The 23,891-nt window shown below is 40.8% G+C and overlaps 3 protein-coding genes across 3 annotated transcripts; 2 read left to right on the top strand and 1 right to left on the bottom strand.

Moving 5' to 3' along the window:
- The first annotated feature begins 13,142 nt into the window (after positions 1–13,142).
- LOC134202464 (protein arginine methyltransferase NDUFAF7 homolog, mitochondrial-like) lies at positions 13,143–14,528 on the top strand. Its single transcript, XM_062677447.1, has one exon. The coding sequence runs from the start codon at positions 13,212–13,214 to the stop codon at positions 14,487–14,489; it is 1,278 nt and encodes a 425-aa protein (XP_062533431.1). The 5' UTR covers positions 13,143–13,211; the 3' UTR covers positions 14,490–14,528.
- Positions 14,529–15,044: 516 nt separating this feature from the next.
- On the bottom strand, positions 15,045–15,605 carry LOC134202461 (uncharacterized protein K02A2.6-like). Its single transcript, XM_062677445.1, has one exon. It carries the CDS (start codon positions 15,603–15,605, stop codon positions 15,045–15,047), a length of 561 nt encoding a protein of 186 aa, XP_062533429.1.
- Positions 15,606–17,626: 2,021 nt separating this feature from the next.
- LOC134202457 (putative nuclease HARBI1) lies at positions 17,627–18,957 on the top strand. Its single transcript, XM_062677441.1, has 2 exons — positions 17,627–17,982; positions 18,124–18,957. The coding sequence occupies exons 1-2, from the start codon at positions 17,749–17,751 to the stop codon at positions 18,922–18,924; spliced, it is 1,035 nt and encodes a 344-aa protein (XP_062533425.1). The 5' UTR covers positions 17,627–17,748; the 3' UTR covers positions 18,925–18,957.
- The last annotated feature ends 4,934 nt before the right edge of the window (positions 18,958–23,891 follow it).

The raw sequence follows: 23,891 nt of genomic DNA, 5'->3' as shown, positions 1-23,891 counted from the left end.
GTGATGAAAAGCTGCCATTTTGTGCTGATACGAATGATTTGATGTGTATGGGACGACTCTCATGGTGTTGGTGGGCTTCCTGTAGATTTCGAAGTCTAATGTTGCATTTGTTCCCTTGATAACCAGTAGATCCAAGAAAGGTAATTTACCTTCCTTTTCCTCCTCGTGGGTGAATTTGATGTCTTTATGCACGTTGTTTATCGCTTCCAAAATCCTGGGTAGATCTTTCCGGTTGACACTGAAGACGGCCTTACTGTTGAGGTCGAAATACGTATCTGTCAGGATACAATTAAGTGGTGGAATTCAATGGGATTGTTTAAACTCGTCTTATGACAGGTGAAAACATTCCACTAAAAAGCTCAAAATAATTTTCTTATCAAAATGGCATCCAAGCGGAACGAGCGTAGTACTTTTATAGATTTGAAGAGGAGGATCGCAGGTATTCTTAAGGACGTGGCCTTCCTTAAGAAGTGCCAAAGGAGAGGCTGACTCCTGTCAGCCATAGGATTAAGATGGGAGCTCACATCCCAAAATCTATCAGTAAGAGGGCGGAATCGGACTTGTTGAAGTTGTCAATCAAGGGACACTATGCCAAGCTAGAGAGGTTGAACTTGGAGTGCTACAACCTGCACCTCAAGCTGGCAAAGGAGAACCAAGATTCTTTCGACATATTCCTAAAGAAGGTACAGCGGGCCGAAGAGTGTGAAGCGGACAGGAAGAGGAGACTGCACAAGAAGAAATTGACCATTCTACGAGGGAAATCAGCGACGGAAGGTAGAACGACTAACCCCACAGTACAAATGATCCAGGGATTCGTTGTTAACCGTTCGACACAGCAGTTTACGGAGGAACAATTAGCACACCTCAACAAGGGGTTAGGGTATGCGACAACCCAGAAAGCGGATCTAGAGCAGATAATCGTGGATACTGAGACAGCGATTTCACGAAATGTTGATCAACGGGACCAGAATAGTGTGAGAAACATCGTAGCAGACGCCATCAAAGCAGGACATCATGGGACATCGAACAAAGACGAGAGGAGGATTTTAAAGGAGTTAAAGGAGAAACCAGTTTACTACATGAAGGCGGACAAAGGAAACGCAGTGGTGATAATGGACAAGGAGGACTACGATGAACAGATGACGACAAAAATCAACGGAGGACCATACAGGCATTTGAGAGTGGACCCACTACCCGGACTAATCCGACTTACGGATAAAACGATAAAGGAATGCAAGACGATCATCGGAGAAGCCCGCGTTAAAATGACGAACCCTGTGTTACCAAGGATCAAAGGACTACCAAAGATACATAAGCCAGGTACAGAGATGCGAGAAATAGTTTCATCAGTGGGATCCCCTACACAAAACTTGGCCAAGTGGTTAGTCAAGGAGTTCCAGAGTATGCCGAAGCCGTTCCCCAGCAGATCAGTTGTAAACACCCAGGAGTTCACCAAGAGGATATTGGAATCAGGAAACATCGGAGAAGAGGACATCATGGTATCATTCGACGTAGCGGCTTTGTTCCCAAGCGTTCCAGTGAAGGATGCTCTGAACCTTTTGGAGGATTGGCTACTAGGACAACGGACGGATACAACATGGCGAGGAAAGGTAAAGATGTATCTCAAGCTTGCAAGATTATGCATGAATGAGAACTACTTTACATTCCGTGGAAGCTTCTACAAACAAACGAAGGGTGCACCTATGGGAAATCCGCTATCACCGTTTTTGTGCGAATTATTCATGGCGAATTTGGAGGACAACCTAGAGGAACAAGGAGTACTACCCGAGAAGTGGTGGAGATACGTGGACGACATTTTCAGCATCATCAACCGGAAAGATCTACCCAGGATTTTGGAAGCGATAAACAACGTGCATAAAGACATCAAATTCACCCACGAGGAGGAAAAGGAAGGTAAATTACCTTTCTTGGATCTACTGGTTATCAAGGGAACAAATGCAACATTAGACTTCGAAATCTACAGGAAGCCCACCAACACCATGAGAGTCGTCCCATACACATCAAATCATTCGTATCAGCACAAAATGGCAGCTTTTCATCACATGATCCACAGGATGCAGACGATTCCCCTGAGCGAAGAAGGAAAAACGAAGGAGCTACAACACATCTTGGAAACAGCGAGGATCAATGGATACAAGGAAAGAACAATACAAGCAATCATCAACAAGAAGCAGAGGAACCTACGGAAAAACGAACTGACAACACTAACACCGATCGATGAACCGCTGAAGAGGGTATCGGTCCCCTATGATCGACACATCACCCACCAGCTACGCCATCGACTGAGGAAATTCGGCATCGATTTAGTATTCTCCAGCAGAAGCAATCAACTGAAGACACTGTTGGGCTCCACAAAGGATAGAGTAGAAATGTTAAATAAGGCCGGGGTTTATCAAATTAATTGTTCACAGTGTGATAAAGTATATGTAGGTCAAACAAAAAGATCGTTAGATGTAAGGTTCAAAGAACATATTGCAGAAGTAAGTAAGGCTAAGAGGGAAACTGATAAGGGATTAAATTATGAGTTTAGGTCTAAGGTAGCTGAACATGTATATCAGGAAAATCATTCAATTACGACATCAAACATTAAAATTTTAAGAAATGTCTCTTCTCCGTGGAAACTTGATGTTGCTGAGAGCTTGAAATCTACCGACAGGTACAAACGCGGTTGTTGAATAAAGATCAAGGAAATGGTAGCTCCTGGCTCTTCAAGTTTATACCTAAGCATTAAGCGCATCAAGCGAGTAGAAATAAGCACCGTAGTAAGATAAGTACCTAGATAAATTATTATACCTACGCATAGTATAAATAGTGTAAGCTGCGATCATTTTCTTCAAGTCGAGTCAAGTACAAGACACTGAAGACGGCCTTACTGTTGAGGTCGAAATACGTATCTGTCAGGATACAATTAAGTGGTGGAATTCAATGGGATTGTTTAAACTCGTCTTATGACAGGTAATCCCAATCAATTTGTAGTGGTTTGTACCATGAAAGCAAATAATTCAAAGATTTTACTCTTACCCCAGGTATCAAACACTGCGGGGGAAGTGGATAATGTTCGATCACGCAAAATTTTCCGTCCCTCCAGGGTTTATTTCGATAGCTGTGAATCTTCCATATGTTCTTTCTTTGTTATCATTGTGATTTCAGTGGTGAATGAACTAATATACATAAGAAAAAGCCTGATTCATCCACCTATCTTTATTGATGACTTTCACATGTTTTGCATATGAAAACAATGTATGAGAAAGATAAAAATAGCACTGTAAGGTAAATATATTCCATAATTCACATTCATTTATATTCATAACAAGTTTCGCCGTTGATTGCAATTTTTTTTGCGAAAAAATTGATTAAGGACAAGTGCTTAAAAATAGGTGATAATTTTGTACGTGTTTTGCGCACATACACAACACGCACACACAGACATCATTTCAAATTATTCGTTAAATTAAGTTCATCAGCTCATAACCCTGTAAGGCCCATTTTTGTCTATGAAAATTTCATCTTTAGCGCGAACATATAGATTTTACGTACACTTAGTATTCGAGGAGGCAAAACCAGCCCTTCACTTACTATTACGAGAATTCCTTGGGGTCCTATTCCGTTAAGCCAATGAAATTATTCAACAAAAGATACTCAGAGCAATTATTGTTTTGATTTTAGTTATATGTAACTACTAATCACAATTGAAGGTCAATGTAACATGGGTTTTCCACTTACCCCATCCCACTAGGGCAAGTGGAAAAATAACTCATAATTTTTAAATCCATTTCCATGAATTTCAAGCGACCGAAATGGTGTGAATTACCGCACAGTTGGTGCAAAATTGACTGCTTTTGATAGCCCATTTTGATTGAATGCATTTAGATCATTTAAACAGGTTTTCCACTAATTCAAACTTGCACTATCGATTTTTCCTTTTCCACTTCCCCCAGTGTACCTTACTACAAATATTTCACCCTATACTACAAAAGTTTACCCTTTCAGGCCCTTTTCTAAGCGGTATTACTCAGTCAATTTGATCAACAAGTTGAAAAAATGATTCAAGACTTACGATCTACAAGTTACAATGCGATCTTTTTCGTTAGTCTAAGGGGTCGTACACATATTACGTAAGCATTTTTTCTGGGTTTTTTTGACTCCCCCTCCCCCCATGTAAGATTATTTTCATACAAATGATTTTTTATTTATACGGTGAGTAAGAAAACGACAGTACCCCCCTCCCCCCATAAGTGCTTACGTAATATGTGTACGGCCCCTAAGCTTGGATATGTATTTAATCATATCCATAGAGACCGTACACTAATTACGTAAGCATTTTTTCTGGGCTTTTCAACCATTCCTTCCTCCATGTAAGATTTTTCCCATACAAATGTTTTTTTTTATTTATATGGAGCGTAAGAAATAGACAGACCCCCTCCCCCTAAAGTGCTTACGTAATTAGTGTACTACCCCATATTATATTCCTAAAGGTCAAGAGACATGATCAGATGGTTTTGGGATAGCCTGAGTCATACAAACCGTCCTTGAATCCAGAGCTTGCGATCTACAACCACGACTATAGCTTTTTCGTCAGTCCATGCTTGAATATGTAGTCAAATATGTGCATAACATATTTGTGAAGACCAAGAGAGATGATAAGATGGTTTGAGATATCTTGAGCTATCTAAACTGTCATTGAGTTCAGAACTTGCGATTTACAGCCACGACACTAGCTGTTTTCGCCATTAGAAGCTTGAATATGTATTTAACCATGTCCATAATATACTCTAGAAGACCATGAGACATGGTCAGATGGTTTTGGGATATCTCGGGTCATCCAAATCCAACTTGAGTTCAGAACTTGCGATCTACAAAAAGTTAGTAAAACATCCTAAAATGGCCCGATGAAAAAATAAAAATTATTTCAAAAAAAATGTTCCATACAAAAAAAGTTTCTCAAAGTTTCGCATAGGGACCAAAACTACGACTTTCTTTGGACTTCCGAGAATGCATTAAAACTAAATCCAGCTGATAATGGCTGCAAACCTGCGATTACGATCACTTTTTCGTAAAAATGTCAACAATTTTGAAACACTAAATTTGGGTATATTTATAATACTCGGCAGACTACGATGGGCTGGATACCTATTTCATACATGTGCTAAAAGAGCATCAAAAGTAGCTTAAATAGAGAGAGTATATAACTTGGAAGATGCCGTAGGCTTCGTGATAGGCTGTGTACACGATGGCTTATGCAACTTGCAACGATACTCCATTAGGCGTTGGCTCACCAAGAGGAGGCAGCCCATTATCTATTATGTAATCAAGTAAGTAAATATGAAAAACAATGGACTAATAAGGGGTCGTTCAAAAATGATGTCACAGGTTTTAGGGGGGAGGGGGTCTAAGATTTTGTGACAGTACATGTACTAGATATACAAAAAAAAGCCTGACAGAGGGGGGGGGGTCTAGAAATCCCAAAAAGTAGTGGACGTCATATTTGAATCGCCCCTAAGGGTGAATCAAAGAGTTCGGAAAAGTGTATATTTTTTTCAAACTCCTAGAATATTTACCCTCAGATAAAGACAGAAATAGGGACACTTATGGAAAAACTCCATTACTCGCATGGATGCGATTTTTCGAGTCTAAACTTTTAAGAGTCTAAACTAATTGAAAAAAAAAACTATCGAAGACAACCAGTTACGCTTGTAGATGCAAAGGCCTGTATCCCATGAAGTCCTTGGGCGACTTAGAGCATCTGTGCAACTCAGAACAGTACACAATTTCCTAGTTTGAATACTATAGGTAGGGACACGGCAGGTATTTCCGTCCATCGTCGTAGGGTCTGAAACCAATGAAAGCAACGTACATTTGCTAGTACTCCACTATAGCAGAACGTTTCTCCTGAGCTTGGTACGTATGAGTTTTACAAAAAAGCGTCTCTTTTATTGGTTTTTGAGACTATGACGAACAGACGAAAATACCTGCCGTGTCCCTATGTGTCATAATAAAATATGCATCAATAGACTGCTGCAGCATGTACATTAGCCTGGGGCATGGATATATGAAAAAAATAAATTTTCGTTCCCTCATATTTTTCAGAAGCCTTTTGGGTCTTACAATACTTGTGCGAAATTTCAGATCAATCGGTGAAACTATATTTTAGCGCCGGCGATTTTAATTTTCCATAGGATTTACTATGGGGAAATTTACCTTTACAAAGAAAAAATCCCCAAGGTGTCCCATTATTCTCTAACGATAAATCGATCCAACTACATCATAGGAAATTTTACCAGCAAACTTTCATTGGAAGACCGCAAAGTGATCCGACGCTCGTGAAAAATGTAATTTACATAAAATTAATTGCTGTATGAACGCAAGGCTCTTTGTACTTTTTGTTCCAGCATCACTGCCGTCTGCTGCGGTTGTAACACAGGGACGAAAAAAATAGCAAGCCATGGTAAAATACAGGCACAAAACTTTCTCCTGTCATCGAAAAATAAAATAAGTACAAAAAGTAAAAAAGTTTTCGAAAATCCGGAGATCCAGGACCAACTATAAACATAGGAGTACGCCGCCGTAAAAAGGAAGAGATCCTTGGCTCAGAAGCTTCCCATTCCGCGAATCTTATGGCAAACCAGATTTCGGGAAATTGGAGGATACTGCCAACGATTCCTACAGAAAATGAAGAGACGAACAGTCATGCGGCGGATTTCTGCGTTTGAAATGCGAATGAACATCTGATGAAACAAACAGCCCTCTTATCGGAACCATCTCAAACTAGACGACCCGATGTTCCCCATTACCGCACTGCTTCAATATCGGATGTAGTCCAGGGCATATTCGGCAACAATTCATCTATTCAAGTAAGATCCATCCAATTTATTCTCTAGAATTCCGCTAATCGGAGATAATAATTGCTTTTCGATTATTATTCTACATATTTCTTGCTCTTTTTGAGTATAAGCGGAGGTTCATGTATGTGACGGTGTGTAAATAATAGATTCGATGTCTATATTGCTGTTGCCTTAAAAACTTACTTAAACTGAATCGGTTACCGATGCACATACAGTCTGCGTCTTGACTTCACAACTGTTTATTATTTGTCAGAGTACACACTTAACTCATTTCACCGTATTCGGTAAATTTTACCGAAATCTCAACAGCAGAACTGTTCGGTAATTTATTTTACAGATTTTTTGTAATTTTTTCCATTGTTCAACTGTCAAAATCACCGAAAATCAGTTAAATTATTTACCGAACAGTTCTGCTGTTGAGATTTCGGTAAAATTTTACCGAATTCGGCGATTTATTTTAAGTGTGTATACCTGGAACATCGCCACGTATAATCGCAATTGAAAACGTTTGCCCTGGAAGATGTCTGAAACCTATTTGTAATTAGGTTTTGTGGCTTATTAAAATCTCCTCTTGATTTTTTTTAAACGCAGTTTTAGAACGGATACCAAACTTCTTTTTTATACATATTTGTTAAGGTGAATCGCGTTAGAATCCAATTTCAAAACTACATACCGCTTTCAGGGGCACATAACTCCAAAAGCGAACGACAGGCAAAAGCGAAAAACAGTTTTTCACCTTTGCTTACTCGCAGCATACACGAAAAAAATGTTTTCAGATGTGCTAATCGCCTGTAAATTTTCATTTGTGCAAGCAAAAACGCGAGGTGAGGGCTAGCACGGCCATTGTGGCAGCCATTTTTGGACTCTGTCGTAATTCACCTTAGATGGTACTTCAGATGGTAAAATTGTCTTAAGTACAATGATATATCCGAAAAGTATATTTCTTTGCAGTGTTCTTACTTTTCGTTTGATGAGACGAAATCATGCAATTTTCTGGTCTACGAAGAATGTTTCGTAGTTTGTGGTGAAAAACATCTTTGAATCATTCCTCTTTTCTCTTGAATGAACCTGGGAGGCAAACAAAAATCGGATTTCTTGATGATTTTTTCTTCCGTTTCTTCATTTTCGCTCCTCATTCTCTTTTCGCGAAAATTTTTGCTGAATAATTTCAACAAATTGTGTTTTGACGGGAAGAATAAAAAAAAAACGCTTCCAAGCACGGAATAGATGTGTTGTAAAGTAAAAATATGGTATAATTTTATTGTCTTGAATTTTCACTTGTTTTTCATCGCTTTTGTTTCTTTTTCTTTGTCTCGTTCCAGAGAGCGAGTAATGGCGCTTAAACCTAGGCCTATGTGTACACTGATGTACATAAGTATTCGTCATGTTTTCATAGTAATCTATCTGAATTTAGGCAAATACTTCTGCCCATCAGTGTATAAGCCAGGGCACTAGACTAAAAACTGTGCCCCATCCCAAGACGTCGAGGACCCATGGAGTGTACATTAATCTTCTTAGCAAAGTCACTCCCAACGATTCGTCAATCATCTTTCCCCCTGAATGTGAAACGGTTGGTACGGCTGTCCCCGTTTCTTCCTTTCGTAGATTCAAAACTCTTCGTTAATCATGTTATTTATTACTAAATAATCTGATTGCCGGGGAGTTTTGAGTTTTCTCCCAAATTCAAGCCTGCACGGTGGGCCTGGCCGTTTTGATATTTGTGTCATATTTATGATATGCTGCAAACATTAATTACAGATAAGAAAATGCTCGGGAATACAACCGACATTTCCAGGATGCTTTTCAATACTGGCTGTGCATGTGCTAAGACAAGACAAGACAAGACAAGACAGCATCACTGCCGTCTGCTGCTTGCTGTTGTTTGTACGAGGCACCACTTTGCGTGGAGGATTCGCTTAGCATGAATGAAAAGCGGGTTACTAGGGATACGTTTATTGGCCTTGCTGTTTGAGTTTTCGTCCTTCCAAATTTCAATGAAGGTGTGATTAACAAAAAGAGGCATGTACCGAACACTTTCCACACATGATGCAACGAAGCGATAATAGATGCGATGTATTAGTTGGGGCCTCTGAATCGCGACGTCAATAGTTCGAAGCTGCTCTGAGCGGGGATTTTTTTGGTACTGGTAATCTTTTTGATATTTATATTTATATTCCCAAATTCTTATTTTTGAGAAGATTTCCAGTATTACTAAAATATTTAGATAAGATACACAGATACAAATATGTTGGGATTTCAAACGTATTTTCATGCACATATTTGGAGCATGCACAGATAACAGATGTTGAGGCTAGCATCCCATACGTGTGTAAACATCCGCAACCGTTAATTCAAATGTATTTTAAATTGGGACTGCGTTTGGCAATCGATTGGAGATGGCGCAAGAATCATTGTTATTGAAAACGCAGCCCGATTGCGGCTGTCAAATGCATTGGCTGCGTTCGACGGTTGTAATTCAGTTGCATCCTTATGTACTGCCGCAATCAGTTGAGTAGATGGCAGTAGTGGGCCAACGTATATCAATTCAAATGTTTACACAGGATTTTCAATAAAATTTGTTCTAGCTTCAATGTCTGTTATCTGTGGAGCATGCAAATAGACGCAATATCTAATCGATCTTATTGTTCCTTAAAATCGAATTAAATTCAAACTGTGCCTGCTTGTAAAACTCAGTCAAATTTAATTGAATATCAAATGTTAATTCGTTTGATAGAATTAGCAGCAATTTTACAAGTCGTTGAATTTTCAAAACTTTTTGCTGTGTACTTGTACTTACTGATTTCCGAAGAGAATAATTTAATGAACTTGCTCTGCTGCGTTGATACTTGATGGACATGCCGATTATTCAAATCGAAGACTTCTAAATTGTGAAAGAGTTTAGGCACGTTTAGGAGATTCCTAGATTTGTATTGCCTCGAATTGAAAATATCTTTAATACAGATTATAGAAAAAATCTGGATTGTATGAGAGATGATTTTCACATCAAAAATTACATCACATCCCATTTTAAATCAACGTCACATCATGGATATTCAATTAAACAAGTTTAGCAAAGAAATCAATTATATAATTCTGCAACTATTACCAACATCATTGGAGCTATTTTAAGCCTGTTGATGGAAAAGAATAAATAAATAAATAAACTAAAAAATTAAATTATAACGATCTTATAGAAATGGATAATATATTTTCCCATAGAAAATAATTTGAAAGCATTTAAAATGAATCTATTTGAAAAGTTGTTTTGAAATGGGTTTTTTGTCTCAAGTCACATTCCTACATATAAACTCAAAATATTCGTGTACAACATTATCGGTGATATTAAGAACTATTTGTACAGTAGTTCATGATTTTAAAATATAACTATTAACTATCAACATCATTACTGTTTAGATGTAAACTAAATAAATAAATCATCACTTCATAATTTAAAAAAAAAATACACGACTGACAGAATAGTTTGTATGAAAGTCAAAGGAATACCAAAGGAAAATTAGTTATAATTCAAGTCTTTGATTTGAATTATTGGTATCAATCAAATATCAAAGAAGCAAAGCAACTTCATTAAATTATTCTCTTCTGAAATCAGTATCACAAGAATCATATCTCAGTCTTCCAGAAACACCAGAAAGCTTCTCGAAAGTATTTTTTTTTATCATCAGACTAAGGCCGGAGTGGCCTGTGCTGCACATAAAAGACTTCTCCATTCAGCTCGGTCCATGGCTGCACGGATTTCCGGATAAACTGATACGGTTGATCAAGGCGACGATGGATCGGGTGATGTGCGTAGTTCGAGTTTCAGGGGCATTCTCGGGTGATGGTCTTTCGTGTCTGCTATTCAACATCGCTTTGGAGGGAGTAATACGAAGGGCAGGGATTGACACGAGTGGTACGATTTTCACGAAGTCCGTTCAGTTATTTGGTTTCGCCGACGACATTGATATCATGGCACGTAACTTTGAGAGAATGGAGGAAGCCTACATCAGACTGAAACGCGAAGCTAAACGGATTGGACTAGTCATCAACACGTCGAAGATGAAGTACATGATAGGAAGAGACTCAAGAGAGGTCAATGTAAGCCACCCACCCCGAGTGTCTATCGGTGGTGTAGAAATCGAGGTGGTAGAAGAATTCGTGTGCTTGGACTCACTGGTGACCGCCGATAAACCAGCAGATAAATTCGGAGACGAATAATGGCAGGAAATCGTACGTATTTTAGACTCCGCAAAACGCGCCGATCGAATATGGTTAGCCTCCGTACCAAACTAACTAGGCACCTACAAAACGCTTTTTAAACCGGTAGTTTTCGAAAGGAAAGTGCTGCGTACCATCTATGGTGGGGTGCAGATGGCAGACGGTACGTGGAGGAGGCGAATGAACCACGAAAAGCATGGTTTGTGACGTACAACCATAGACCGAGCTGAATAGAGCAGCCTTTTTTGCACTGCCATTCCGGCCTTAGTCTGATAATAAATAAATAAGCCATTTGGCCCGAAACTGTACTTTTGCCAAACAATCATTCGGCCAAAAGACCTATTTGGTTTGGCAATATGACCAATTAAGCTGAACAACACTTTCGGTCGAATGTACGTTTCGGTCAAAAATTTCTACCCAAACGACTAGTTCGGCCAAACGGCATTTTCTGCCAAATTCTCTCTTTTCAACCGTAGGGCCGTCTTCGGTGGCTCGTACTTGACTTGATTTTAAGAAAACAATCGCAGTTCACACTTGACTCAACTGCCCTGCTGTGTTTTGCTATTGCGTTTGAATCATATTATTTCGTCGAGGAAGCAGTTTATTTTTTAATTTCAAATTAAACAATATTGCTTTCGACCTCTCTTGGTATCCGGTATCGCTGTTTCGAAGATGTGTTGTAGTTCCCCAGGGGTATCGTTTGCATCCTGTGGACCATGTGATGATCAGTAGATCCAAGAAAGGTAATTTACCTTCTTTTTCCTCCTCGAAGGTAAATTTTATATCCTTATTCACGTTGTTTATCGCTTCCAAAATCATGGGTAGATCCTTTCTATTGATGGTGCTGAAGATGTCGTCGACGTATCTCCACCATTTCTCGGGTAGTACTTCTTGTTCCTGTAGGTTGTTTCCCAAATTCACCCTGAACAGTTCGCACAAAAACGGTGAAAGCGCATTTCCCATCGGTACTCTCTTCGTCTGTTCGTAGTAGTTGCCACGAAATGTGAAGTAGTTCTCCGTCATTTATTGCCTTGCCAGATTTAGATACATCTTCACCTTTCCTCGCCATGCTTTTTCCGTACATCGTACATCAATGTATTCTCTTAGGGGGTCGTAAACTAGTAACGTAAGCACTTATGATGGGAGGGGGGGGGGGGCGGTGGTGGAGTCTGCCATTTTCTTACGCTCCATATAAATAATAAAAAAATTACATAGTGGGAGGGGGGTTGAAAAACCCAGAAAAATTGCTTAAGTAATTAGTGTACGGCCTCTAGGGTTTGTTCACAAAATTATGTAACAACTAATATGTCTATTTTGGACCATCAACCCATCCTAGTTGTTTTCTAGGGAGTACTTCTTTTTTGTATGAATCATAATGCTTGGGACAACCTCTTCGACCCCTTATCATAAGACGGATTGATACGCGTCAGTATTCAATGTACCTATTTGATTTATTTCCACCCGTTGATTGTATTGTGCTACAATAAAATGACTTTTGTTATCGTTATCATTCTCCAATGCTCTTTTATAGATGAGTAAAATAGCACGTGCTGTTTAATCAAAGCATCCACCGAGCGCATTACCACATGGCGGCGAAATATTTAAAAATTATCAAATTAGTTTTTTTTCTTAAGTTTTGCTGGCGCTTATTTTGAGCTGCGATTGTTCCTACAGTAACTTTTATAAATAAATACGATATTGTACTTCCAGTTGAAAACCGAAGTGAGCTCTCGCGACAATCGAGTTTTCTCCCGTTTCCTTTTGTCGCAACTACGTCGCGACTAGTGCGCATCATGGCGCATGGCGGTGGCATAGATGCGCACTAGTCGCGACGTAGTTGCGACAAAACGAAACGGGAGAAAACTCGATTGTCGCGAGAGCTCACTTCGGTTTTCAACTGGAAGTACAATATTTTGATCTCAACAGTACAAATTGACAGAATGGTCACCCTGTTCGAAGAAACCATTATAATTGTTGCGCGACACTAGTGCAACAGTGAAATGTGTTGCACAGCTGTTCCTGTGCTTGAGATGAATACAAACAAAGAAATATGACATTTCTTATCAATTAGTTTTGTTTTCATTCAACTTGGACAACAGTGTTGTTACTGATCTCGATCTCAGTATTTCGGTGATGAATTCGACTATTTTCTCGCGATTATTCTACCAACAAGTTCGGAACTATACCTACAAACCAGTGAAAAGAGTGTCCCTGCCTCCTGCCAGCACACTGCCCCACAAACCTGACCCCAAGGTATATTCATCGCTTCGACATGATCTCAAATCGCGGATCCTGGCAACAGGCCCAATTCCGGTGGCGGCTTACATGAAACAGGTCCTCACCAATCCGTCCGCGGGCTACTACATGACTAGTGGTGACGTTTTCGGGAGCAAAGGAGATTTCATCACTTCGCCGGAAATCGGACAAATTTTTGGAGAGATGATTGCCGCGTGGTGTGTGAATGAATGGTCCAAGTTCGGTCGACCGGCACCGTTTCAGTTAGTTGAATTGGGACCCGGCAAGGGAACCATGATGCGGGATGTGCTGCGAGTATTTGATCAGCTAAACGTTAGTCGAGGGCTGGCTGTGCAGATGGTCGAGATGAGTGAGCATTTGAGCCAGGTTCAAGCGGATCTTTTGTGTAAAAGCAGTACGGTGTTTACGGACAAGCCTTATTACCGATCTGGCGTCACGGCAAACGGCACAAGGATCTATTGGTATCGGCAGTTGGATGATGTTCCTGACGGATTTGCAATCGTTCTAGCACACGAGTTCTTCGATGCGCTACCTATTCATAAATTTATAAAGCAAAATAATGTATGGAAGGAAGTGCTGATTGATGTTGAACCTAAAAGCGATAATAAGTTCAGATTTATTGTATCCAAGTCGGAAACGCCGATGTTAAGATTGTTCTTGAACAACTATGCAGATTTGGTCGAAGAAAGAACTCACATAGAAGTTTCTTTTGATACAGAGGCGATCATTCGGCAAATTGGTACCCGATTTGAGGCCAATGGTGGATTTGGTCTCGTGGTAGATTATGGTCATCTGGGAGACAAAGGAGATACATTTCGGGCATTTAAAAATCACAAATTGCACGACCCATTGGTGGAGCCGGGAAGTGCTGATCTAACAGCGGATGTAGATTTCAGGCTGCTGAATCGGTTTTGTGAGGATACGGCACAAATTACAACCATTGGACCGACCAGCCAGAGGGAATTTTTGGAGGCAGCTGGGGCACAGGAACGACTGAATATTTTGGTGAGTAGTAATACCATTAGCGAGGAAGATAGAGGACGGCTATCTGATGGGCTAAAAATGTTGATCGATCCGGAGCAGATGGGAGAAAGATTCAAGTTTTTTGGGCTTTACCCGAAAGCGTTGGAAAGTTTTATCAAGCAGCAGTCATAAAATAAGTTAAAAATAAAAGGCTTACCAAGATTTTGGAAATATGATTATTTCATTCAGGAAAGAACATCCTTGATATAATTTTGTCGGAAAATTCAGTCTAAAGGAAAATTAGTACATATTATGAAATAACAACAAGGTTATTTTGATTAATAAGATGAGTGTGTTACTTCTGCATGATATATCAAACGCATTGTACAATGAGATCATCCTCTAAACTTAAGCGTACATTTTCATGATATAGGGGGAATGACGGCTTTGGCAGGTTTTGTTCTATTATTGGCAGGGGTTTTTTTTTATGACTGACTAAAATTTGGCCTAAGCATTCTTTGTGTTGTGTTTCGGGATCAGCCGAAATAGTGAAAAACGTGGTTTTACTAATTACGGAATAACTAATTTTATTGCGTCTTCACTAGACCACGGCTAAATGCAAAAGAGAGCGAGTTAGGCTCGGGCAACTCGCAGGTTGCTAAGATTGAAAATTACGTTGCTATGGTAACCAATTTAAAGTTTAAATTTAGCGTGGTGTGCTACGATCACACCTAACATCTCCCCCCTTTAGTTCAAATAGTACGGCTCGAATCTTGCTGGTAGCCGCACTGTTCGTTTTGGTTTGTTGTTGACAGTTGGTTCTAGTATTGGCTCTTCTTCAAAATCGGACTCAGAAAAGTATTCCGAATCGCCAGAATCTCTTTCGGATGCAGCAGGTACCACGGGACTCTCTGGAGCAGGAACTGGATCGCGAACCGGAGTAGGACTGGATAACCCGAACTCGTCCACGAAGATGGAAAGCGGTGTGGAATCCTTTCGGACTGGATCAGCCGCGCGTTTCTTCAATTGGTTCGCGTGTGAGCGGATCAACCGTTGTCTGTCTACCAGGAAAACATTGTAGTTGACCTTCCCGATGCGTTCGATTACGGTGGCTGATTCCCATTGCCAGGAATTGGCTTGGTGTACTTGTGCATAGACAGAGTCACCGGGTTGGAATATCTTCGCAATGGCACCGTGCTTCTGATTAAACGATTCATTTTGCCTTTTAGATTTTCTTGTCAACGGACTACGGCAGCCAGACTGTGGGAGCAGGAGTGACGAAACTGTTCGTATACGCCTTCCGAACATTACTTCTGCTGGTGATTTTCCTTCGAGGTCGCTGGTCGGAGTTGTACGATAGACTTGCAAAAACGTTCGCAATGCATCATCTAGTGATTCTCCCCCCGAACGAATTTTTCGAAGGCTCCTCTTTACCGTATCAACGAAACGTTCAGCTAATCCGTTGGATTGCGGATGATACGGTGCTGTCCGAAGATGTTGTATACCTAGGTTTTGAAAGAAAGTCCGGAAGACATGCCCTGCGAACTGAGGACCATTGTCCGAAACGATGGTTTCCGGTATACCAAATGTAGCGAACAATTCGTAGAGCAGTCGCGTAGTGGTGCTTGCTGTTGACGTTCTGGTTGCGAAAACTTCCGGCCACTTGGAGAACGGATCCACCACGACCAGAAAATACACGCTATCGACCGGTCCGGCATAGTCGATGTGTATTCTGGACCATGGCTTCGACAGTGCAGGCCACGACTCGAGCGTTATATTGAACGGTGCTTTTCCGCCTATGCAGCCTCAGGGACTGCAGTTGGGGTGAATTCTTCAATCTAGTTGTCAATGCCAGGGCAAAACGCGAAGCTGAGAGCAATTGCCTTCATACGAACCACTCTCGGCTGGCCCGGATGAAACTGCCTCAAGATTTCTACTGGTAGGGAACTACTACACGTTCATGTAGTATCACGCAACCACTGACGGCGAGTCCCGCAGATTGTAGTACGGCGAGAGATCTGGGCTTGTGATCGATTTCGAATCACGTGGCCAACCTTCCTCGATGAATTTGGCCACCAATTGTAGAACGGTGCTCTTCTTCGTCGCTTGTTGTAATGCTGTGAATGTCACTGGAAGTTTGTCTAACGAGTCGTTAATGATACTCACTATGTCTTCTTCCAGGTTGATTGCTGCTACGACGTATTCCTCTTCCGGTCGAGCAGTACGGTCGAGCAGTACGGTCGATAAGCCGGGACAGCATGTCTGCGCAACCGAAATCGTTGGAAGAAATGTGCTGGATGTCAAAATCGTAATTGAGCATAATTAGCGCCCATCGTTGCAGTCGGTTGGCTGTGTGGAGCGGAATACCCTTCTTCGAGCCGAAGATTGCGAGAAGTGGTTTGTGGTCAGTCTGCAATGTGAAGTGGCGTCCCAGGAGGAATTTATGAAACTTTGTCACCGCGTAGACAAGCGCCAGTGCTTCTTTCTCCGGTTGACCATAACCTTGCTCGGCGGGTGTGAGCGAACGAGAAGCGTGTTGAACGGCTTTCAGTTTGCCATCCGCAAATTTGTGCAGGATCACCGCACCAATACCAGTGTTGGAGGCATCTGCTGCAACGATGATAGGTAGCGTCGGATCGTAGTGCGTCAATAAAAGCTCGGACTGTAGAATCGCTTTGAACTTTTTAAACGACTGCTGACATCGGTCGTTCCACTGCCACTTGACATCCTTCTTTAGTAGCTGGTCAAGCGGTTGTCTTAGCTCGTGGATGTTGCGCACAAACCTACCGTAGTAGTTGACGGCCCCGAGAAATGAGCGCAGTTCGGTCACGTTGGTTGGTGCTGGAATTTTGTCGATTGCTTGCAGCTTCTCTGGATCCGGACGAATACCATGACGGTCCACGATGTGACCTAGATAGCAAAGTTCAGTCTGGAAAAACTTACATTTCTCCGCCTTGACATGGAATCCATACTGCTCGAGTCGAGTCAGCAGCTTGTTGAGCGACTCTGCGTGCGCCTCCCAGGTAGGACCGAAAACTATTGCGTCATCGATGAAGGAGCGAATGCCTGGAATGTCGGCAATCATGCTGTCGATCAATCGCTGGAATGCTCCTGGCGCAGATTTCACCCCTGGAGCAAGACGATTGAATTTAAAGAGCCCTTTGTGTGTGTTGATGGTCAATGGGTCGTATGAATAAAAAGTAGTAAGTTTGAGTTTACTACATTTTGGGTAGTAAACGTCACTTGTGGAACTTGTTCGTATGAATAACAGAGACTTCACTACACTACATCTTTCGAACATACTACAAACAATCAATTTGGTATGAATAAAAGTAGCTTTTACTGTTTTCTACGGTAGGCAGCTGCGGAGGTTGCTACAATTGAATTTGTTTGTTTATTTGCCGAAGTGATAGTGAAATTTGAGAAAATACTTTCAACTTTTAATGGTAAAATGAATTTAAACACCGCTTTATTTATCAATGTAAATATAAGAAATGAGAAGAAATTTTGTATACGTCGTGGGGATGGTGATAATTTTAAAGCGCTTTATCGGTTTTCTCGCGAAAATGTCGAATGGCTATCCGATCATTTTCTTAATGACCGAGAGGATACAAGAGGAGGTGGATTGAGTAATGTACTGAAAATGAAAATTTTCCTACGATATTTAGGTGACCCGGGATTTCAGGTACGTAGGGTGTTTCTAATCTTAATCTAAATACAACATTTTAAACTTTCAAGTTTTGCGGAGACGAGCCAGCCTCGGGCTGCAAGTCTCTTAAATAAAGACAACAACAAAATTTACAAGTCGCATCAAATATATTTTCAGGTTGGTGTTGGAGAAGATGTCGGTGTCCATCAAACAACAGTGTGCAAAACTATTTGGCATGTTTGCCAGAAAATAATTGAAAAATCAAATGAGTGGATTAAATTTCCATCCACCGAAAATGAGTTCCGTGAGGCCAAACGTAGTTGGAGCCGCAAGGGGAAAATCCCGAATGCAATTGGAGCTATCGATTGCACCCATGTTAAAATCGAACGACCTCATAGGCATCCAGATGAGTTCATCAACAGGAAAGGATTAGCATCATTCAACGTCCAAGCTACATGTGATGCAAACGACGTCATCACCAGTATCGATTGTTCTTGGCCAGGATCGGTTCACGATTCTAGGATCTGGAAGAATTCAGACGTCTATAGAACCATGTTTGAAAATACTTCAGGAGCACTACTTCTGGGTGATGAAGGTTATGCAATTGCTCCATGGATTATGACACCATATAGAAATCCGGATACTGTAGTCCGTGTTAACTACAACAAAATTTTCTGTCGGGAACGCGTTGTTATTGAAAGGGTTTTTGGCCAAGTTAAAAGAAGATTTCCCTTTCTACAGAACACTGTACGTATGATTACACATCGTGTACCGTCAATGGTTCTAGCCTGTTTTATACTGCATAATGTTGCTAAATATCTCCAAGATGAAGACTTCGACTATGATGAAGATGATGCTGGCGATGCGAATAATGTTGGTGCCAATGAAATTGGCGATATACGAATTCGTGGACGTAACAGAAGGGATGCAATTGCTGTATTGCTTAGCAGATCGAGTCATGTAGCAGTAGATGAATAAAGTACCTCTATAAATCTCAGAATAAAACCAAAATTGTCCATCATTGAGTTTTCAAACCGATTAAGTTTTGAAGTAAGGTGCTGTGTATTTAACTAATTCTGTATCGTGCAGTCTTATGAATGTTCTGAAATACATGAATGCACCTAGTTACAGTTCAAATAACTGATAAACGTCTCTAAGGTTTACGTTATTTATGGATGTTCACATGTTGCTACTACGTGGTCTTAGATAAGATTTTTTTTCGAAAGATAATACATCAATTTCTCCATTAATTCTTCCGGAAGTTCCTCTATGAATTTCTCCAGAACTTCATCATCGATTACCTTTGGAAGTTCCTCCTGGTATTTGCCTGGATAATCATTAAGGAATTTCTCCGGAAGATCCTCCAGGAATCTCTCAGGAAGTTCCTCCGAAAGCTTCTCCAGATATTCCTCCTTAAGTTTCTCCGGGGATTTCTTCCGGAATTTCTCCAGGATATCCTTCGGATTGCTTATCTAAGAATTACTTCAAAAGTTCCTCCAAGAATTCCTACGGAAGTTCCTCCAAAATTTCCACCGAAAGATTCTCCAAGAATTCCTCCGGAAGTTCTTTCAAGAATTCCTTCAAAATTCCTGCGGACGTTTATCCTGAAATTCTTCTGGAAGTTCCTCCAAGAATTCCTTCGGAAGTGGCTCCAGGAGTTCCTCCGGAGTTAACTCCAGGAATTTCTCCGTAAGTTTCTCTAGAAATTCCTCTGGAATTTCCTCCAACAATTAATCTGGAAGCTCATCCTGGTATTTATCTGAAATAAACATCTAGGAATTTCTCCGAAAGATCCTGCAGGAATTCCTCTGGGAGTCCCTCCTGGCATTTCTCCAGAAGCTTCTTAAGGTATTCCTCTGGAAGTTCTTTTTAAAGTTCCTCAAAAAAAATCCATCGAAAGATCCTTCAAGATTTCCTCCGGAAGTTTCTTCAGAAATTCCTTCAAGAATTCCTCAGGAAGTTTCTCCAAGAATTCCTCTGAAAGTTCCTCAAAGAATTCCTCTGGAAGTTCATCCTAGAATTCCTCCGGACTTCACGAATTCCTCCGGAAATTGTTCCAGGAATTCTTCCGGAAGATTCTCAAGAAATTCCTTTGGAAGTAACTCCAAGAATTCCTCCGGAAGTTTCTCCACGTTTCTCCATAACACCGGAAGTTCCTACTGGTGTTTATCTAAATAATCATCTAGGAATTTCTCCGGAAGATCCTGCAGGAATTCCTCTGGGAGTCATTCAAGTACTCCTCCAGTATTCCTCCGGAAGTTCTTCTAGGTATTCATCCGGAAGATCCTCCAAGAATTCCACCGGAATATCCTCAAACAATACCTCCAGGTATTTCTCTGGAAGTTTTTCTAGGAATTCCTCCTGAAGCTCTTCTCAAAGTTCTTCCACGATTTCCCATAAACGTTTCACCGAAATATCCTCTAAAAATTCCTCCGATAGTTCCTTCAGGAATTCCTTCAAGAATTCCTCCGGAAGTTTCTACATAGATGCTTCTGGAAGTTCTTCCAAGAATTACTCTGGAATTACCTGATAGAATTCCTCCGAAAGTTCCTTCAGGAATTTATCCGAAATTTGCTCCAGGAATTTTTAGGAATTCCTTCAGGAATACCTCTGGAAGCATCTCCAGAAATTCCCCTGGAGGTTCCTCTAAGAATTCCTCCAGAAGCTCCTCCAGAAAAACTCCGGAAGTTCCTCCTGGTATTTATCTGAAATAATCATCTAGGAATTTCTCCAGAAGATCCTGCAGGAATTCTTCTGAGAGTTCCTCAAGGTATTTCATTTCTCCAAAAGCTTCACAAAGTATTCCTACTTCCTGGAAGTTCTTTCAGGTATCCCTGAGGAAGTTCCTCCAAAAATTCCTCCGGACTTTCCTCCGAGAATACCTCCGGAAGTTCCTCCAGGTATTTATCTGGAAGTTTTTCTAGGAATTCCTCCGGAAGATCTACTTAAAGTTTCTCCTAGAACTCTTACGGAAGTTCCTCCAAAAATTCCATCGAAAGACCTTTCAAGAATTCCTCCAAAAATTCCATCGAAAGGTATTCAAGAATTCCTCTGGTAGTTCCTTCAGGGAATTCCTTCAAGAATTCCTCTGGAAGTTCCTCCTAGAATTCCTCCGGAAGTTCCGTCAGGTATTCCTCCGGAATTTGCTCAGGAGTTACTCCGGAAATCACTCCAGGAATACCTCTGGAAGTTTCTCCAGAAATTCCTTTGAAAGTTCCTTCACGAAATCTCCGGAAGTTCCTTCAGGAATTTCTTCAAGAATTACTCTGGAAGTTCCTCCTAGAATTCCTTCGGAAATTCCTTCAGTTATTCCTCCGGAAGTTGCTCTAGGAATTCCTCCAGAATTCACTCTAAGAAATCCTAAGAGAATTCCTTCATTCAATTCCTCAGGAGGGTTTTCCGGCAATTTCTATGAAAGTTCTTCAAAGAATTCCTCTGAAAGTTCCTTCAGAAATTCCCCCAAAATTTCCTCCACGAAAACCTCCGGGAGTTTCTCCTTCCTCCAGAAGCTTCTCAAAGTATTCCTCTAAGATTTGCTCCGGAATTCCCTCCAAGAATTCTACCGGAAGTTTTCCAGATATTTCTTTGAATTTTTTTCTAGAAATTCCTCCCGAAGTTCATCTTAGAGTTCCTCCAAGAATTCCTACGGAAGTTGCTCCAAAAATTCCACCGAAAAATTCTCCAAGAATTCCTTAGAAAGTTCCTTAAGGAATGCCTTCTCAAAGTATTCCTCTAAGATTTGCTCCGGAATTCCCTCCAAGAATTCTACCGGAAGTTTTCCAGATATTTCTCTGATTTTTTCTAGAAATTCCTCGAAGTTCATCTTATGGAACGTACACACGGTCAAGCAGTTTGACCAACATTGACTCCACCTCTCGTTTATTCCAACATCCATCAAGTTTATCCAACAGCGACACGAACAATCAATTTATTCGTCCAACAATATCACACACGAATGACCGAAGCACCAACTTGATCACCAACCATCAAAAAATATATGGGGGTTTGTGCAACTTCACTACAAATGCTCAAACATGTTCGGCGAACTTTGACTCCACCCCGATAAATCAAATCAAAATCAAACCGCTTTGATTTTTTCCAACCGAGCCGCCAACAGTCAAATGGTTATTCGAACAACTTCACGTTCAAACAAAGCAGCAACCGAAGCGTTTTCTTGGGGGCGGAGTCAATGTTCGTCAAACTGCTTGACTGGTGTGTACGTAGCATTAGAGTTCCTCCAAGAATTCCTACGGAAGTTGCTCCAAGAATTCCACCGAAAAATTCTCCAAGAATTCCGTAGAAAGTTCCTTAAGGAATGCCTTCAAGAATTCCTTCTGAAGTTTCTCAAAAAATTACTCTGGTAGTTCCTCCAAGAATTCCTTTGGAAGTTCCTCCTATAATTCCCATGAAAGTGATTTCAGGAATTCTTCCGGAAGTTGTTCCAGTAATTCAACCGGAAGTTTATCCAGAAATTCCTCTAGCAGTTCCTCTACGAATTCCTCCGGAAGTTCCTCCACGTATAACTCCGGAAGTTCCTTCTGGTAATTATCTAAAATAATCATCTAGGAATTCCTCCGGAAGATCCTGCAGAAATTCCTCTGGGAGTCCCTCCTGGTATTCCTCCAGAAGCTTCTCAAAGTATTCGTCTGGAAGTTGTTCCAGGTATTCCTCCGGAAGTTCATCCAAGAATTCCTCTGGATTTTTCTCCAAGAATTCCTCCGGAAGTTTTCCAGATATTTCTCTGGAAGTTTTTCTAGGAATTCCTCCGGAAGTTCTTCTTAAAGTTCCTCCAAGCCTTCAGATTTTCCTCCAAAAATTCCACCGAAAAATCCTCCAAGAATTCCTCCGGAAGTTCCTTAGGAATTCCTTCAAGAATTCTTTTGGAAGTTTCTCCAGAAATTCCTCTGGAAGTTCCTCCAATAATTCCTTTGGAAGTTCCTCCTAGAATTCCTCCGGAGACTTCAGGAATTCTTCTGGAAGTTCTTCCAGTAATTCCTTAGCAGTTCCTTAATGAATTCCTCCAGAAGTTCCTCCACGAATAACTCTGGAAGTACTTTCTGGTATTTATCTTAAATAATAATCTAGGATTTTCTCCGGAAGATCCTGCAGAAATTGCTCTGGAAGTCCCTTCAAGTGTTCCTCCAGAAGCTTCTCAAAGTATTCCTCCGAAAGTTCTTCCAGGTATTCCTTCGAAAGTTGCTCTAAGAATTCCTCCGAAATTTTCTACAACATTTTTTTTCTCTGGAAGTTTTTTTAGGAATTCTTTCGGAAGTTCTTCTTAAAGTTTTTCCAGGAATTGCTCCGAAAGTTTCTTCAGGTATTCCTATCGAAAGTTTATCAAAGCATTTCTCTGGAAGTTCCTTCAAGAATTCTTTACGGATGAGTTCCTGGAGCATCTTCCGGACGAACTCCTGAAGGAACTTGGGAATTCTTGGAAAAACTTGAAAAACTCTGAGGAATTCCTGAAGGAACTTTTGGAGGAATTTCTCAGGATTTCCTCCAAAATTTTCTCCACCAAATCCTCCGGAAGTTCATCCTCGAATTCCTCTGGAAGTTCATCAGGAAGTTCCTCCAGGAATAACAGCGGAAATCAATCATGTATTTCTTCGAAAGTTTCTTTAGGATTTTCCGGAAGTTCCCCAGAAATTTCACCAAAGGTTTCTCCTGAAATTCCTCAGGGTTATCCTACAGGAATTCTTTCGAAAGTCCTCCGAATAATTACTGGAAGAACTTCGGAAGGAATTCTTGGAGAAACTTCCGGAAGTATACCTGGAGGAACTTCCAGAACAAAACGTGTTAGAAATTCCGGAGGAATTCTTGGAGGAACTTCTGGAAAAATTGCTGGAGGTATTTCCGGAGAAATTACCAGAGAAACTTTCAGAGGAATTACTGGTGGAACTGTCGTAGGAATTGCCGTAGTACTTCCGGAGGAATTCCTGGAGGAG

Source organism: Armigeres subalbatus, unplaced genomic scaffold, assembly GCF_024139115.2.
Source record: "Armigeres subalbatus isolate Guangzhou_Male unplaced genomic scaffold, GZ_Asu_2 Contig1232, whole genome shotgun sequence".
Taxonomy (NCBI): Eukaryota; Metazoa; Arthropoda; class Insecta; order Diptera; family Culicidae; genus Armigeres; species Armigeres subalbatus.
This window is presented reverse-complemented; position numbering and strand designations above follow the sequence as displayed.